This window comes from Oncorhynchus keta, chromosome 28, assembly GCF_023373465.1.
Source record: "Oncorhynchus keta strain PuntledgeMale-10-30-2019 chromosome 28, Oket_V2, whole genome shotgun sequence".
Taxonomy (NCBI): domain Eukaryota; kingdom Metazoa; phylum Chordata; class Actinopteri; order Salmoniformes; family Salmonidae; genus Oncorhynchus; species Oncorhynchus keta.
Genome location: NC_068448.1, coordinates 25,464,708 through 25,483,957, shown reverse-complemented (window position 1 = coordinate 25,483,957; position 19,250 = coordinate 25,464,708). Strand labels below are relative to the sequence as shown.

The window sequence follows — 19,250 nt, the reverse complement described above, 5'->3', positions numbered from 1 at the left end:
AGCTGAGTTTTGATGTTTCAATAATTTAATGTCCTAAGCTTTTCAGCTAAAACAAATCATCATCCAAGTACCTCAATGGAGGCCGAATGTAGAGATGGACAGTTCCCCGGCTTGGCTGTAGTCCTTTTCTAATTTCAACCCTCCTTTCAATTCACACAGGTCACTGGTGATCTGATATCATTACGCAGTAGGGATATATGTAAATTGACATCTTTGAACTCAACTTTTGTTTGCTGTTTAGGCTGTCAGAGGGCGCACCACGAACCCCAGGGTTGAGTGATGTCTTTGTTTTTGCACAGCATGTCTCTGTCTCTGCTCAGCTGCCAGTCCAATCAATCAGCCGACAGAGCGCTGCAGCACCACGACGGGACCTTAAAGAGCAATAAAGAGACATTACATGTATTTATGAAACCCTCCATGCCCAAGCTCTAATCATCATGACGACGCCTGGCAGGCAGACCGATTTAAAACCAAAATCGATATCTAATTCTAGCGATGCAAAACCCGCTTTTAAATTATCCACAGAAGGCTCTCAGAATAGGTTATCTAGAGAGCAACACGTAACTCTCTCTTTTTACTTCTCTTTAGATTCACAGAATCATAAGTTCTGCACCTCTGCTTCAATAGTTTTCTCTATTTTTGTAGAGGTTAGGATTTATCAAGGGGTTTGCAATATGAGCTTAGGAACACGGTTGAAGGCATCTTTATAATTGCCTCTATCTAAATTCTTAACTTTAACTTTGTCGAAAATATTACTTCCTCATAAGCTTCTTAAAGGACTGCAAGTTGCAAGGGACTCCTTGTAGCTAGGTTACATACCTTTGGTAATGTAGTGTACTGTATGTGGACACCTGCTTGTCAAACATCTCATTCCAAAATCATGGGAATTAATATGGAGTTGGTCCCCCCATTGCTGCTATAACAGCCTCCATTCTTCTGGGAAGGCTTTCCACTAGATGTTGGAACATTGTTGCAGGGACCTGCTTCCATTCAGCATTACTGAGGTTGGGTGATTAGGCCTGGCTCACAGTCGGCATTCCAATTCATCCCAAAGGTGTTTAATGTAGTTGAGGTCAGGGCTCTGTGCAACCATGAAAAACAGCCCTAGATCATTATTCCTCCTCCACCAAACTTTACAGTTTGCTCTATGCGTTAAGACAGTTGGCGTTCTCCTTGCATCCACCAAACCAAGATTAGTCTGTCTGACTGCCAGATGGTGAATCGTGATTCATCACTCCAGAGAATGCGTTTCCACTGCTCCAGAGTCCAATGGCGGCGAACTTTACACACTCCAGCCGACACTTGGCATTGCTCATGGTGATCTTAGGCTTGTGTGTGCCTGCTCCGCCATGGAAATCCATTTCATGAAGCCCCTGACGAACAGATCGTGTGCTGCCGTTACTTCCAGAAGCAGTTTGGAACTCGGTAGTGAGTGTTGCAACCGAGGACAGACGATTTTTACGCACTTCAGCACTCGGTGGTCCCATTCTGTGAGCTTGTGTGACCTACCACTTCGTGGCTGAGCCGATGTTGCTCCTCAACTTGTCTACTTCACAATAACAGTACTTACATTTGCCCGGGGCAGCTCTTGCAGGGCAGAAGTTTGACGAACTGACTTGTTTGAAAGGTGGCATCCTATGATAGAACCACATTGAAAGTCACTGAGCTCTTCAGTAAGTCCATTCTACAACCAATGTTTGTCTATGGAGATTGCATGGCGGTGTGCTTGATTTTCTACACATGTCAGCAACGGATGTGGCTGAAGTAGCCGAATCCACTAATTTGAAGGGGTGTCCACATACTTTTGTATATATAGTGGAGTCTGTGTGCCTGGCAAAAGACAATCATGTCCTTGCTGCTGTTGTGCCTGAGATAATTGATCCCTTATAGTTATTATAATGTTTTATTATTTTGCACTCTTCCCAGGGAAAAGAAAATGTCTCGGACCAGCGCTCTGAGGGTCTTAGACCACGGCATGATTGGCCCAGAGGGTTCTGATAACTGCCACAAGTTTGTGGACATCCTGGGCTTGAGGACCATTTTCCCCCTGTTCATGAAGACCCCCAAGAAGATGAGGAAAGCTGGGGCCGCAGACAAAGAACATGAAGGTTTGCAAATGTTTATACTCTCCAAATTTCCTTTTATAAACAATGAAATATTTTTGCTTGTCTGAGTTTAGGGCAATTGCTCACAGTTGTCCAATGTCTGTACCCAAAACACAATTTAACAGGACAGGAGATCTAATCTGGTTTGTCTAATGGCTTTTTCGTCTGTCGATTTAAGTTATCAATCTAACCTTGATTGGTTTTTCTCCTGTTCCTCTCAGAATCCACTCTTGAGTTGTGAAATAAGAAAATGAAAGCATCGGCGCTTATCAGCCACCCCTCCCTAGCCCCCTTTTGGTTTTTGCAGTGGCTGCCTCGATTTAGCAGCGGCGCCACTGCTAAATGAATATAGGGGAAACCCTGCCTTCTCTGTCTTTTAATTATATCTCATACGTCCGGACGGCCCACAAATTGGCTTCCTTTGTCTGTCTCCTTCATCTGTGGGACGGAATGAATTAACCTGAGACCTGCCTGAACCTCCGAGTAGGAAGCCAGACATAACAGGGCCCGCTAAAGCTTATCCCCCTGGTGCTCCCACTGATGGACCTCCTACTAGTCACAGCCAAGCCAAACTGCCATTAAGTGTGGTTACGCTGCTGTGCTGTGTGCTGCTTTGAATGCTCACTATAATTGTGGGCTGATGCCGGAGGGCATCTAGGCCATAGAGCAGTGGGCTACAGCTCGTAACATACCTTTGGATTATAATATTCCTAGGCATGTCCCTAATGCATTGCATAATTTCTTGACTGAGATAGGCCTATTTACTAAATGACGATGATACTAAGCATTAGTTATGTTTGTCCTTACATCGTTTGTATTGTATTTATTATTGTGAGTGATGACCAATTATTTAGTGTAAGCTTTATTTGCCACTTTTTCAACTTTTTGAAAGTCACAGCTTTTTTCATAGCAACAATGTTTTACCATTAATTTGATATTGTTTTGAGGATGCATGATTGATTTGTCATAGTTTTTGACAGTAATTAGTGTCTCCTCTGCTGTAGTGATTTTTTTTTTTAAACAAGAAAGTGGTTCTCAAAAATAACACAATGCAGTCATAATTAATGAATCTATTAGGGCTACACAAATGAGAGTTTAAGTAATTAATAGGTAAAGCACTCCAAACCCCTCTCCATCATTATAAGAGATTGATCTCCATTAAATCGCCTCTGAAAATATACTGAGGCCCATTGGCTGTGAATTGTCGGACCACATTTGCATACAGTGGTTTTGAGAAAAAAACATTGCAGAGGATCTTTGCAGAATGTGATGACTCACAATAGCGTACCTTTTTAAGGTCTGTATTCATTTTCATGTCCTAATGTTTTGCATAGATAGAATGAGATTCTGGCAGACTATATTTAGCAGGCTAATGATGCACACACAGTGTGATGGAACAGAAGTAAACACCCCATTTACATTAGTTCTGACTGCACTGCAGCCCTTTGTAGTTGGTTTTGTTTTCCTTGGATGTCGATCTAACGCTGCTGGGTGCTTTAATATCTCTATCTTCTTGTTTTCACATGATTCTAAAACTACATTAGAAGAATAGGAGCTGTAGTGGAATTAGATTTTTATAACTTTGTTTCAGATAATAGGCCTAATTAACAGATATTGTGATCAGTGCAAAATACTGCACTAATTTGAGTCTTTTTTACCGGGAAAGTTGACTTGAGAACACATTCTCATTTATAGCAATGACCTGAGGAATAGTTACAGGGGAGATGAATGAGCCAATTGGAAGCTGGGGATGATTAGGTGGCCAGATTGGGAATTTAGCAAGGACACTGGGGTAAACACCTCCACTCTTACAATAAGTGCCTGGTGATCTTTAGTGCCCACAGAGAGTCAGGACATCTGTTTAATGTCCCATCCGAAAGAAGGCACCTTACGCTGGGCAGTGTCAATCACTGCCCTGGGATATTTTTTTTGACCAGAGGAGAGAGTGCCTCCTACTGTCCCAACACCACTTCCAGCAGTATCTGGTCTCACATCTAGGGACAGACCAGGACCAAGCCTGTTTAGCTTCAAAGGCAAGCCAGCTGCTGGCCAATCTACCAATAGTCTCTTTCCTTTTAACTCAAACTGTTCATAGTCTCCGGTGTAGTCAATGAGGGAATTTGATAATGGGAACTCATCCATACCTGCATACATATATCTTTGAATTGGTTTGGAACTTGGTCAGTCCATTTTGATGTTGCTGATACCCATCAATGACAGGAGCCATAATGAAGCCATCACATGATTGTCAACCATCAAAATAGCTTATGAAACGCAGCCCAGCCTTGAAAGTGATTTCTTCCCCTGGACTATTCTAGTCAGGTATGGTGGAAGTTTGCCTCAGACAGTGTAGACGAGAGTTCGTACCCTGCAGGGGTGCCTTTGGTCTGGCCGGGCTCGGTTGATTGCTTTCCTCAGGACACGGCTGGTTCAGGTTCAATCTGTCCCCAGCAGAGAACTGTCAGGACCTGCCACTGTCAACCTCCTCTACTGCTCCTCCTCCTCCAAGCTCAATTGCCTGCCTCGTGGCCCTCTTTGCATGTTAACCTGATGGCTGCTCCAGGTTATTACAAACAGAAATACTCCTCAGCACCCCCTCATATGATCCCGCAGATGAAGAAGCTGGATGTGGAGTTTCTCGGTTGGCCTGGTTTATACATGGTCTGCGGTTGTGAGGACATTTGGATGTACTGGTAAATTCTCTAAAATGACGGGGGCTGTTTATGGTAGAGAAATGAATATTCAATTATCTGTCAACAGCTTTGGTGGACATTCCTGCAGTCAGCATGTCAATTGCATGCTCCCTCAACTTGAGACATCTGTGTGTAACAAAACTGCACATTCTTTGTTGCTTTTTTATTATCTCCAGCACAAGGTGCACCTGTGTAGTGAGCATGCAGTTTAATCAGTTTAATGATATGCCACACCTGTCGGGTGGATGGATTATCTTGGCAAAGGCGAAATAGGGGTGTAAAAAAATTAGGGCTGACCCTAATTAGTCAACTGGTCGATTGTTTGGTTGTTAGGCTGTTTGTCAACCGAGATTTGTTTTCGGCGAACAGTAATAAATACATATCATTTATAGGTATGTATGTATATTTATTTGTGTGTTTGTGTGAGTGCATGCGTATATACAGTTGAAGTCGGAAGTTTACATACACCTTAGAAAATACAATAAAGCTCAGTTTTTCAGAATTCCTGACATTTAATCCCAGTAAAAATCCCCTGTCTTAGTTCAGTTAGCATCACCACTTTATTTTAAGAATGTGAAATGTCAGAATAAAAGTTGAGAGAATTATTTATTTAAGCTTTTATTTCTTTCATCACATTCCCAGTGGGTCAGAAGTTTACATACACTCAATTAGTATTTGGTTGCATTACCTTTAATTTGTTTAACTTGGGTCAAACATTTTGGGTAGCCTTCCACAAGCTTCCCACACTAAGTTGGGTGAATTTTGCCCCATTCCTCCTGACAGAGCTGGTGTAACTGAGTCAGGTTTGTAGGCCTCTTTCCTCTCACATGCTTTTTCAGTTCTGCCCACACATTTTCTAAAGGATGGAGGTCAGGGATTTCTGATGGTCACTCCAATACCTTGACTTTGTTGTCCTTAAGCCATTTTTCCACAACTTTGGAAGTATGCTTGGGGTCATTGTCCATTTGGAAGACCCATTTGTGACCAAGCTTTAACTTCCTGACTGATGTCTTGAGATGTTGCTTCAATATATCCACATAATCCCCCCCATAATGCCATCTCTCTTGTGAAGTGCACCAGTTCCTCCTGCAGCAAAGCACCCCCACAACATGATGCTGCCACCCCCATGCTTTCACGGTTGGGATGGTGTTCTTCGGCTTGTAAGCCTCCCCCTTTTCCTCCAAACATAACGGTGGTCATTATGGCCAAACAGTTCTATTTTTGTTTCATCAGACCAAAGGACATTTCTCCAAAAAGTACGATCTTTGTCCTTATGTGCAGTTGCAAACCCGGTTTTGGAGCAGTGTCTTCTTCCTTGCTGAGCGGCCTTTTAGGTTATGTTGATATAGGACTTGGTTTGAAGAAATCAACTGTGGGAGCAATTATTAGGAAATGGAAGACATACAAGACCACTAATCTCCCTCGATCTGGGGCTCCACGCAAGATCTCACCCCATGGGGTCAAAATGATCACAAGAACGGTGAGCAAAAATCCCAGAAGCACACGGGGGGAGCTAGTGAATGACCTGCAGAGAGCTGGGACCAAAGTAACAAAGCCTACCATCAGTAACACACTACGCCGCCAGGGACTCAAATCCTGCAGTGCCAGATGTGTCCCCCTGCTTAGGCCAGTACATGTCCAGGCCCGTCTGACGTTTGCTAGAGAGCATTTGCATGATCCAGAATATCATATGGTCAGATGAAACCAAAATATAACTTTTTGGTAAAAACTCAACTCATCGTGTTTGGAGGACAAAGAATGCTGAGTTGCATCCAAAGAACACCATGATTTACGAATGTATATAGTTGCAGCTGTATGAGAAGGCCTGCAAAACTGTGCAAAAAATGGGGAGATTTTATTAACCATCGTCACGTACCTGATGGAGGTCAGATATACCCCCTTCCCCTGAAACACCTACAACATGGTCCCCCGTAGTGACCGTATTCCCAAGCATCGCCATGCAGTCAGACCTTTGATTTTGTACCACCGTGAATGTCCGAGTGTACCCCCCCCATGGGTTACTGCAGATAGTGTTGCTAGCTCTGCCACTGCCTGGGTGGGGGCACCCCACTGGAATCCCCACCGGCTAGGTACAAGGTCGTCAAGGATCTCATTAGCAGCTTTGAGAATGTCCTTGTATATTATGCTCTCCCTTCAGGGGGCTGTGGCTTTGCAGGACCAGGCTCAGAACCTTGAGGGGGCGCTGCTGCTCTGAAGGTCTCTGATGATAGTATTTCTGATTGGCTTAACGCACCTGTCGAGCTTCTCAAAGTAATGTTTTCTTCGTCTCAAACATCAAGCAAATGTAACTCTTGTTTTACATCCATTGAAAATTACAATAGTTCCTCACTGTATTTAAAAAACCTTTCCAACTCTCTCTCTCCCTTTTGATAATCACTCAGCGTGAAAGAGAAAAATGTCTTACTCTGATCCAGTGAAAACACCATAAAATAGGCTTTTTATCAGTGCTCGACTAGGATTTAAATAGGGTCCGGTACTCAATTTGGGGTGTTCGTACTGTTTATATTTAGGTGCAGGAGTGCCACAATACTTATGAGCTAATATTCTACACGAGGAACAAGGGGCTTAAGCTGTAGAACATTTGAGGTGCAGGTACTCAGTTCTGGTGAACTCCTGCCCAAGTCGAGCACTGCTTTTTATCCCTTTTGCAAATAGCCTACAGCTGTGTCTGTCCGGAGCTCACTGGTGCAGGAAACTCTGAGGGCCTAGAATATTTTATACAATGTTGCAAGTTCGGTAGCTCTTGCTTCTGGCCTGACCCAAGTTAATAGTTGATACAATGTTTCAAGTTCGTTTGCAGACAGGCCATGTGTTGGCAATGTGATTCATAGGAAATACGCTGCAATGCTTTTATTTGTTGGCTTTGTGGGCTGTTTTTACGTAGTTGGCAATAAAAGTAACTTTAGGTTGGTGTCATTTTCATTTAGATTTGGATAGAATTTTCATGAACCACATGACAATGAGTTTGCGATATGAAGACGTTATTATAAATTAAATTAAACTTTCATGAAAATGTGCATATGAAAACCGTAACTGGTGCGCAGTAGAAATGGTAAGATAAATTGGCATTCCACATGAGAAAGGTTGTTGACTCCTCATGTAGCCTATTACTGGCAACTTCAGGAGAGTAATAGCAGAATCTGCGAAAGCCAGCAGGAGGAGAATGGTTTGGTCAGGTTAAGTTTTTTAAAAACATTTTAGTTATCTAGATCTCTGAAACCGTCTTGATGCATCAAACTGTAAGATTGAAGCATCAGACAAGCTCAATGCATATAGTTGATTTGATTAAAATGTCATATATATATGCATAAAAACATGTCATAAAAAAAAGGCAGTCGATTGGTCGAAAGAACAGATGACTTTCGGTCAACCAACATTTTTTTCTTAGATGGGGACAGCTCTAAAACAAATTTGTACACACAATTTGAGAGAAATAAGCTTTTTGTGCGCATGGAACATTTCTGGGATTTTTTATTTCAGCTCATGAAACATGGGACGAACACTTTACATGTTGCGTTTATATTTTTGTTCAGTGTAGTATTTGTTCTGGTTTTCATGCAGATTAGATTTTGAACAGATGTTGATGATGGTAATACAGTAAGTAGTAGCATGTGTAACAGCATAGCTTCCTTCCCTCTCCTCGCCCCTACCTGGGTTCGAACCAGGGACCCTCTGCACACATCAACAACTGCCTCCCACGAAGCATCGTTACCCATCGCTCCACAAAAGTCGCGGCACTTGCAGAGCAAGAGGAACAACTACTTCAAGGTCTTAGAGCGAGTGACGTCACCAATTGAAATGCTATTAGTGCGCACTCCTCTAGCTAGCCATTTCACATCGGTTACACATGGACCATTTTTTTGTCAAATTGGGTCACCTGGTTGTGGTTCCATTAGACTGGAACAGAAAGTCTCTAGTGCTCATGAATATGATCACCACTCTAGACTGAGACTGTTCACAGGCGCTACCCTAGCTCTCCCAGAGACGGGTATTATTTCCTCATGAATGTTTTTCACTTGTCCCTCACTCTCTCTGTGCTGCAGTGGCTGTGATACGGGAAGCATTGTTTTCTTAGTCTCTGCTGCTGCTGACTTACCGAAGAGGGGGAACTAGGGATTGTGGTAGAGGGAGCAGGGTGGTGGCATAGCCTATGTGTTGTCTAAGCTCATGACGAGTTCTACCAGCAATGTGCAACATGCATATCCTCCCATCATTCACCAAGGAGGGGAGGATGCCGTTGAAGCTTGTAAAAGCACACTGCAGCATCGAGCTACTCTCTGAGAAACCGGCAGCATCAACCATGCTGGTCCTCTATCAGTTGGGAGACCTAAGACTAATATTGCAGTCTATGCTATATCTTATTGTGATGTGACTTTGATAAGGGTAATAGAGCTGCATCATTTTTCTAGGTCACATCTAATGAACAGTTGGCCAATGCAGCCTTCCTGTATTGAGTGAATGGGCTTAAACCGTTGTTATTATGTGTGCCTTTGGTATGTACCGTGCCTGTATTTGATATACCATTCTGTTTTTGCTGCTCTTTGTTGGTGGTTTGCTTGTTGTTGGTTGTGTAAAAGCGAGGGTAATGGGGTAATATACTTACATCTCCCGCGCTGGTGCCATCAATCTTGTCAGCCATTTTCTTTACCAGTTGCATGATTCCATTAACACAAATGAATCTGTATTTAAGTGAACTGACAGCCATTTTGTTTGCCTAATGGTTTGTTAGTGAGCACAGGGAGCTGTATTTTACTCACTGATTGAAATGGCATTTATCTGCCTTATGTTTTATAGATTTGTGATAAGGAGAGAATTGGATAAATCATTGACGATACATTTAATCAACCATATTTCACTAATTTAGCACATTCACCTATTCCTACAATAACTACATTGGAGCTTTATCATCTTTGTGACCACATTTAACCAAACATAACCCCTCGAAGTTGGACCAATCATGTTGAACCAACCAAGTTTGGGTATAGAAATGACTTGTCTCAACCTCAACCCCTCAAACCAAACAGGTCACACATGGTATTAAATGTAGTATGTAGGCCAACAACCTGCAACAGGCAGCAATTCATAATATTGTGACTGAGTTACATACATACATACATACATACATACATACATACATACATACATACATACATACATACATACATACATACATACATGTAATGGAGCCATGATTACTGCACTAAGGTGTTGAAGCTGAAGCCTTCTATCACACTTGGGATGTAATCATCAGGCTGTGGAAAGTCACACTGCAACCATGACCCTGTTGCTAATGGCTTTTCTCATTGAGGGGCTCTGGAGCGTGCCATGGTCTGGTGGCACTTTAATGAGCTAACTCATAGACACATCCTATCCTTTTACCCTCGTAACAGAGATGAGCAGGCCTGGCCTACAGTGAAGCCCAGGGCATAGATTATGTCTTACATACAGTAGTAGACTATCTCAGAGATGAGCTGCCACTCTCCAGTCCAGCTCGTCTCCCACAGCATGCTCCAGCCCAGGGAGAGTTTTAGCAGCGCTCCCAATCCTTCAGCTGAAACACTATTTATTCAGCCTCTAATAATGTCCTAATTTATCCACCACACCCCCACTGTGCCCATGTGACACTGGTCCTCTGGAGGGCAGGTGAGCAAGAGCTGAGACGGCAATTCCTCTCTGTGCTGCTGTTTGATGAACATGCTGTTGTTCTGTTTGTGTACTTCCTGAATTAGAAATCCCTCTGATTGTACAGGCTTATCACTGTGACTGCCAAAAGATGGGTTTATAATTAGTAAGAGGATGGCTGATTTTTTTCCTTTGAAATATATTTGTTTGGTCCTGCTCAATAATTTGGCTGTTCGTTCTCATAGAAAAGCTATATGTTTCTTCTCATTTCTTGTCAGCATAGTTGAGCTCCTAAAGCTTGAGGTGACGGCAGCTCCTCTCATGCCATCGGTAGTCTAACTCCACCCTCACCAGATGACAAGTGTCTTAATCAGCATCAATCATCGATCTTGAGCAACAAATGCCAGACGCCCCCAAATTTTCTGGAAACCGCGCTCTGTATGTGGAGGGTGCCCTGTAGCGATCAGTAACTTCCCACTGTGGTGTCAAGGTGCTGACAATAATTGCTACTCGGGTTATGTTGACAAATTAGTGTCCCCGGAAGTTGCATTCCTCTCATTATGTGCACACAGTAGAGGGGCAGTCCACTTGGTGACATTACAATGGTAGTTCACTCTCATAATGAACACAAACAGTAAATGATAACACTAATGAATAGAGGTGTGAGCTTGCTTTGTGTGGCACTTATCTCTCTTCAAAATGTGTTTCATGAATGGCACATGGAAGAGCAGTATTGAGCACCTTGCTGAAGTCAAGTTTTAACATCAAGAATCAAGTATTTTGCTTGTTGCTTAGCAACTTCCAAGATGAGTTGAACTTAAAAATGGACCTCTAATTAATACCAACATGTGACTGTTATTACTCCATATTTTCTTTATTTATTATTTAGTCAGATTTAGCCCTAAATGTCAGATGCAAGTGTAAGCCCTTAACAACATGGATGTGTCTCTGGGGTAGAGTAAATGTTCTGTGATGCGTGTATTAGGTTAACAAGAGTAGTTCTAGGACCAACTGCCTCTTTGTTAGTCATTTTGTCTGTTAACCAGATGTTTTGGAGCCCACGCTCATTAAATGGCCACACATCCTCAACGGAAGGCTTTTTTATCACCACCAGAAATTCAATTCGATGACAAGAATAACAGTTGTGGAGCATAACAGCCTTTTAATGAAAATAGATTTTTACTTGTCATAACTTTTTTTTAAATGTTTTCCCTGTTAATATTCTCCATGCTTTGCTCTGCAAAGAATTAGCAAATGATCAGTTGTAATCATATTTTTCCATTCCTGCCACTGTCAGACGATAACCTGATCTTGGAATATACGTTTTTCCAATAGTCTATTACTCCTATGAATTCTGAAAATGCATAATATGTTCACATACAGTATAATATTGGCTCCCAGCACTGTGGGTTCAGTAACACTAGGCTACTTCTAACCCCCCATGAAGATGAAGCTGAGCTACCTTGGTGAAGCCTCAGTGGCACTGATATTGGTCTCCTCCCTTTGCAGAACACGTGTGTTCCATCATATCTTCCTGCCTGCGGAACCTGAAAGCCCAGCAGAGGACGAGGCTCCTTAGCAAGTTCACTGAGAACGACTGTGAGAAGGTGAGATCTTCACTGATCCACCACTGTTGGCAGATCATTTTCACAGCAATATTTCTTAAAAAGCAAGGAATTTTTTTACATATTCACTTCCCTGATAGAGATCCCCTTGTACAGGTGTGAGTATGTATTGATCAGCCTGTGACTGGTCACTGTTAATGACTAAAATATTGATCCTGTGGTGGAAAGAGTTAACTTCACCACCAGTGATAGAGACAACAGTCCCTCTGCTACTTGAGTGGTGCTACAGATACATACATGGTTATAGCCATACTACATGCTAGCCTCTGGCTGTCTGAATCCTATTTTCTCCCTCCATGGGGTTTTGTATGCATAGCGCCTTGCATTGGTGTCTGATGTCTTCTCCCTCTGTCCTACAGGTTGATAGACTGATGGAGCTGCATTTTAAGTACCTGGAAGCTGTTCAGTTGGCTGACAAGAGGATAGAAGGAGAGAAACACGTAGGAGTCCTACACCTCCCCCTGCTATCAACAGCTTGCATTCTAACCTTGACTGGCAATATCTCTGAAACAAGAGCAGCTCCAAGTGTCTAGATAAGAAGTCCTTTTAGAGAGGCTTGTAATTGTCACAACTTCAGGACTTGAGGCTAGCTTGGAGAGGGGCTGGAATCCTTGATTCAAATCTAGTGCCTTAAGTCATTGTCTACATTAAGAAGCTCTCCACCTCCAACTGCATGGACCCACTCAGAATATGCTGCGGTGTGAGTGGGTGATGTCTCTTTGTTGTCGCTAGAATCCCTCTCCATTGTTACGGACAGAGATTGCCAATAAGATCCGATCAGCCTCAGCTAAACAAGGCAGTGTTTCAGTTTGATGCCCTGTGGTCCTAGAGAATGTGTGAGGTCCAGATTAGTCTGTAGGCTGTGCTCACTCAGACAGGTGGAAGGAGCGAGATAAGAGATGAGGAGTCTCTTCTCCAGCAGGAGAGAGAGGGCAGGAGAAGGTAGTAGAGTTTTAAGAGGGAGATAGCTTTCAGATTCATATCTGATGAGAGATTAATTCTTTGCAAAAAAAAGCGGGACAGCTTGACATTCATTTGAGTGCAAGTATAACCAAGTAATAACCAAAGAGACGATTTTCTGTCCTCACTATCTAGATGCACATGGATACCCCTATTTCATTGTTCAAATGTTTAGTTATAGGTTGAAGAAACTGGTAACAATTTCTTTGAGTATCTTGTTCAGTCCTGGCTAGGATGTTGTCTTGTACGCTACATGACTACAAGTATGTGGACACCTGCTTGTCAAACATCATCTCATTCCAAAATCATTGGCATTAATGGAGTTGGTCACGGAGTGGAGTTGGTCTTGCCTTTGCTGCTATTACAGCCTCCACTCCTCTGGAAAGGCTTTCCAATAGAGATTGGAACATTTCTGCGGGGACTTGCTTCCATTCAGCCATGAGCATTAGTGAGGTCGGGCACTGATGTTGACTGATTAGGCCTGGCTCGCAGTCAGAATTCTAATTCATCCCCAAGGTGTTCAATGGGGTTGAGGTCAGGGCTCTGTGCAGGCCAGTCAAGTTCTCCCACACTGATCTCGACAAACCAATTCTGTATGGACCTCGCTTTGTGCATGGGGGCATTGTCATGCTGAAACAGGAAAGGGCCTTCCCCAAACTGTTGCCAGAAAGTTGGAAGCACACCATTATTCCTCCTCCACCAAACTTTACAGTTTGCACTATTCATTGGGGCAGGTGCGTTCTCCTGGCATCCGCCAAACCCAGATTCGTCCATCTGACTGCCATGTGGTGAAGCGTGATTCATCACTCCAGAGAACACCTTTCCACTCTTCCAGAGTCCAATGGTGGCGAGCTTTACACCACTCCAGCCGACGCTTGGCATTGTGTATGGTGATCTTAGGCTTGTGTGCGGCTGCTCGCCCATGGAAACCCATTTCATGAAGCTCCCGACGAACAGTTACTGCTGCTTTCAGGTGCAGTTTGGAACTCGTAGTGAGCTGTTGCTTCAGCACTCGGCTGTCCCGTTCGGACTACCAAATTGCGGCTGAGCCGTTGTTGCTCCTAGACGTTTCCACTCCACAATAACAGCACTTACAGTTGACCGGGGCAGCTTGAGCAGGGCCGAAATTTGATGAACTGACTTGTTGGAAAAGTGGCATCCTATGACAGTGCCACGTTGAAAGTCTCTGAGATCTTCAGTATGGCCATTCTACTGCCAATGTTTAGATTGCATGACTGTGTGCTCGGTTTATACACCTGCCAGCTACGGGTGTGGCTGCAATAGCCCAACCCACTAATTTGAAGGGGTGTCCACATACATTTGTATATATGGTGTATCTATAAAGATGACATTTCCTGCTGTGTCCTGATCTCCCTCCTCCACTTCGTTTGTTTTGTACAACTGGCTGCCATCAGCAGTTCTGTTTTTATCACTCCACTTTCGTTAAGATGTTATTTTGGGGTGGTAAGCTAAATATTTTCCTCTCTGCAACATATTATGAGCAGATATTCCACAGGAGTATACTTCTCAGCATCTGAGGACTGGATTTAATAAGCTCCTTATTCTGCCAGGCTCACTTTTTCTTGGTGGTGGGAATAGTAGGGATGCTATTTGAGAGCGATTTAAAACTAGAGTCCCTAATTCAAACAATAACAACGTTGACACCCCGCCTCTGTTTTGGCAAAAACCTGAAGGATTGGAATCTGGAGAAATGTGACCGCTCTCAAATTTATAGACCGAGCTATGGATGCAATGGCTGACCGTCCATGCTATCAAAATTATAGTTTTAACCATGTTTTAAAGCTATACAGCATTTGCTTACATTAACATTGTTTTTAACATTGCTGTAAGAACAAGCTTATATTTTGGATTCTGATGGGGTATGGCAGTTGAATGAGGCACTTTAAGTTCTATTCTTCAAGAATCAATTGGTTAACTTTGAGTGTACAAAACATTGGGAACACCTTCCTACTATTGAGTTGCTACCCCCCCGCCCCTCCTTTGGGTGGTGGACCAGTCTTGATACACACGGGAAACTGTTGAGCATGAAAATCCCAGCAGTATTGCAGTTCTTGACACACTCAAACTGGTGTGCCTGGCACCTACTACCATACCCTGTTCATAGGCACTTAAATATTTTGTCCATCCACCCTCTGAATGGCACACTTACACAATCCATGTCTCAATTGTCCCAAGGCTTCTTTAACCCGTCTCCTTCCCTTTATCTACACTGATTTGAAGTGGATTTAACAAGTGACGTCAAAAAGGGATCATAGCTTTCACCTGGATTTACCTGGTCAATCTGTCATGCATAGAGCAAAATTCCTTAGTGCGGTATTGAGAACCCAGAAAGGTCTGTCTGTTTGCAACAAATGAAACTCATCTCATCTTCTATTTAATGGTTGTGTTAAGAAAGGCACTGTGAATTGTAATTAGTCCCCACGTTGTCGTCCGCCCCCCTTTCTCTCATGTCTTATTGCAAGGCAGGTAGGCAGAGGGAGGCAGACAGAAAGTGCTAAGTTGCTGTGCAATTGATTGGCGCTGACAAGTAATTACTGCTGCAGCCCAGGGTTTCTGTTAGCCAGTAATAGCTAGCTTTTGGCAGTTTTTGTATTCATTAGAAAAGCCAATAAATAAAATAGGCGCAGGCCAATTGTCCGGGAGTTGAAGAAAAAAATCCTCTTTCGAAATAATGCTTTTTAGCCTCTTCATTGATGGAAATTCCAGTCGATGGAAATACATTTGACTGGTCATGCTTATCGGTCTATAGGTTCATTTAGTGGAATTTAATTGGCGTGTGTGTACAGTATATTTTGTTCAGTATCTCAATCACACGCGTACAACATACAGATACGGAACCTTTTGAGCGGAAAATCTGTCAGACAGCGCGAGAGCTGCTGCTACAGCATCTCAAATAGTAAATACATAGACAACAGAAGGCAGGCTTCATCAGCATATCAAACAGTAAATGTATAGGCAACAGAAGGAAGGCTTCATCAGCATCTCAAACAGCAAATGTATAGGCAACAGAAGGCAGGCTTCATCAGCATCTCAAACAGCAAATGTATAGGCAACAGAAGGCAGGCTTCATCAGCATCTCAAACAGCAAATGTATAGGCAACAGAAGGCAGGCTTCATCAGCATCTCAAACAGCAAATGTATAGGCAACAGAAGGCAGGCTTCATCAGCATCTCAAACAGCAAAAGTGGCGAAGGCAGGCTTCATCAGCATGTCAAACAGTAAATGTATAGGCAGAAGGAAGGCTTCATCAGCATCTCAAACAGCAAAAGTATAGGCAACAGAAGGCAGGCTTCATCAGCATGTCAAACAGTAAATGTATAGGCAACAGAAGGAAGGCTTCATCAGCATCTCAAACAGCAAATGTATAGGCAACAGAAGGCAGGCTTCATCAGCATCTCAAACAGCAAATGCGTAGGCAACAGAAGGCAGGCTTCATCAGCATCTCAAACAGCAAAAGTATAGGCAACAGAAGGCAGGCTTCATCAGCATGTCAAACAGTAAATGTATAGGCAACAGAAGGAAGGCTTCATCAGCATCTCAAACAGCAAATCTCAAACAGCAAAAGGCTTCATCAGCATCTCAAACAGCAAATGCAGGCAAGAAGGCAGGCTTCATCAGCATGTCAAACAGTAAATGTATAGGCAACAGAAGGAAGGCTTCATCAGCATCTCAAACAGCAAATGTATAGGCAACAGAAGGCAGGCTTCATCAGCATCTCAAACAGCAAATGCATAGGCAACAGAAGGCAGGCTTCATCAGCATCTCAAACAGCAAATGCGTAGGCAACAGAAGGCAGGCTTCATCAGCATCTCAAACAGCAAATGCGTAGGCAACAGAAGGCAGGCTTCATCAGCATGTCAAACAGTAAATGTATAGGCAACAGAAGGAAGGCTTCATCAGCATCTCAAACAGCAAATGCGTAGGCAACAGAAGGCAGGCTTCATCAGCATCTCAAACAGCAAATGCGTAGGCAACAGAAGGCAGGCTTCATCAGCATGTCAAACAGTAAATGTATAGGCAACAGAAGGAAGGCTTCATCAGCATCTCAAACAGCAAATGCGTAGGCAACAGAAGGAAGGCTTCATCAGCATCTCAAACAGCAAATGTATAGGCAACAGAAGGCAGGCTTCATCAGCATCTCAAACAGCAAATGTATAGGCAACAGAAGGCAGGCTTCATCAGCATCTCAAACAGCAAATGCATAGGCAACAGAAGGCAGGCTTCATCAGCATCTCAAACAGCAAATGCATAGGCAACAGAAGGCAGGCTTCATCAGCATCTCAAACAGCAAATGCGTAGGCAACAGAAGGCAGGCTTCATCAGCATCTCAAACAGCAAATGCGTAGGCAACAGAAGGCAGGCTTCATCAGCATCTCAAACAGCAAATGCGTAGGCAACAGAAGGCAGGCTTCATCAGCATCTCAAACAGCAAATGCGTAGGCAACAGAAGGCAGGCTTCATCAGCATCTCAAACAGCAAATGCGTAGGCAACAGAAGGCAGGCTTCATCAGCATCTCAAACAGCAAATGCGTAGGCAACAGAAGGCAGGCTTCATCAGCATCTCAAACAGCAAATGCGTAGGCAACAGAAGGCAGGCTTCATCAGCATCTCAAACAGCAAATGCGTAGGCAACAGAAGGCAGGCTTCATCAGCGTGTTACACGCCACTTTGCAATGAGCTGGAGACAGTATGCATTTTGAAAACATATATTTGTTTGAAACCTGAACGCTTTACTAGATATTATGATGCGTATCTTACCTTGCTTCAAAGTAGCCTAGCCAAAATCATACCTTATCCGTCAGATTATTTTATAGAAACGTTCTTTCATTGTCCAGTAGCCAAAGGCACAATCCTAGTCATGTTAGCAGCTCAGGTTAGTTGTTGCATATTAGAACTCCCCTCTTTCTAAATATCTAATGGATATTTTCATCCCTGTCACATGAAACCGCTCCTGTGTGCAGTGTGCTTTTGACAATGTGGTTTTCCAGCTAATTGCATTATGGAACAAACTATCATGCGTAGCCTACTGCGTTAGGACACTTGCTGTTTCCATGAGACTGACCAGGTGAAAGCTATGATCCCTTATTGGTGTCAATTGTTAAATCCACTTCAGTCCGTGTAGATGAAGGGGAGGAGGCAGGTTAAAGAAGGATTTTTAAGCCTTGAGACGATTGAGACTGGATTGTGTATGTGTGCCGTTCAGAGGGTGAACCTGCAAGGCAAAAGATTGAAGTGCCTATGAACGGGGTATGGTCGTAGGTGCCCGGTGTATCGGTTTGAGTGTGTCAACAAATGCAACACTTCTGGGTTTTTCACGCTCAACATTTTCCTGTGTATCAAGAATGGTCTCCCATCCAAAGGACATCCATCCAACTTGACAAGACTGTGGGAAGCATTGGCGTCAACATGGGCCAGCATCCCTGTGGAATGCTTTCGACACCTTGTAGAGTCCATGCCTCGACAAATTCAGGCTGTTCTGAGGGCAAAAGGGTGGGGGTGCAACTCAATATTAGGAACGTGTCCCCAATGTTTTATATACTTAGTGTATAATCTGTCCAATGGTCTGTTTGGAATAGGCTATTTCTTTCTTGACAAACTGACCAATAGAATAAGTAAAATGTTCAACTATGGGGGATAGTAGATTGAAATAGGATAGTGATGTTGCTGTTAGTTACTCGTCTTGTTGGCTGAGGAAAAGTAAATGTGATCAGTTGTTCTAACATCTTTAAAGTGCACAAGAAGGACCACACATTGTTGCATCCTCGATTTGCATATTAATATGAATTAAAATAACCCAAATGTGGTTTCTGTCATTCTGAGCACCGTGGGTAAACGGCATAATTAGGTTACACACGCAATGCTTATAGATCCGGTAAATTTCTCAAATGTCCAATAAAATAAAACGCTCCCGGTCAAATGTCTGGCGACACATTTTCCTAACAGAAACCCTGCTGCAGCCACTGTCGGGTTAGTCAGGTCTCTACTGACTGCAGGCAGGGACCTAGGAGGAGTCGTAACTACCACTAACTCTAGTAGTCAGCCACACTATCCTAATGATCATGCTATAGATGTAGACATGCACACCCTGCACATTCGGCTTGCAAACTACATTCATAACTGGGCGTTTCAATGCTGAAAGGATTTCAAAGAAAGGATTTCAAAGGATCCAGAAATGCAACTTGCTTTCACCTTCCCCCACCTTG

General features: G+C 43.2%; 1 protein-coding gene across 1 annotated transcript in view; it reads left to right on the top strand.

Moving 5' to 3' along the window:
* LOC118360913 (beta-catenin-like protein 1) overlaps positions 1-19,250 on the top strand; it is a 34,512-nt gene that overhangs the window by 7,828 nt on the left and 7,434 nt on the right. The window contains exons 11-13 of the mRNA XM_052485203.1: positions 1,927-2,108; positions 11,951-12,048; positions 12,426-12,506. Coding sequence (XP_052341163.1) covers positions 1,927-2,108; positions 11,951-12,048; positions 12,426-12,506 — 361 coding nt within the window. The remainder of the gene's footprint in view (positions 1-1,926; positions 2,109-11,950; positions 12,049-12,425; positions 12,507-19,250) is intronic.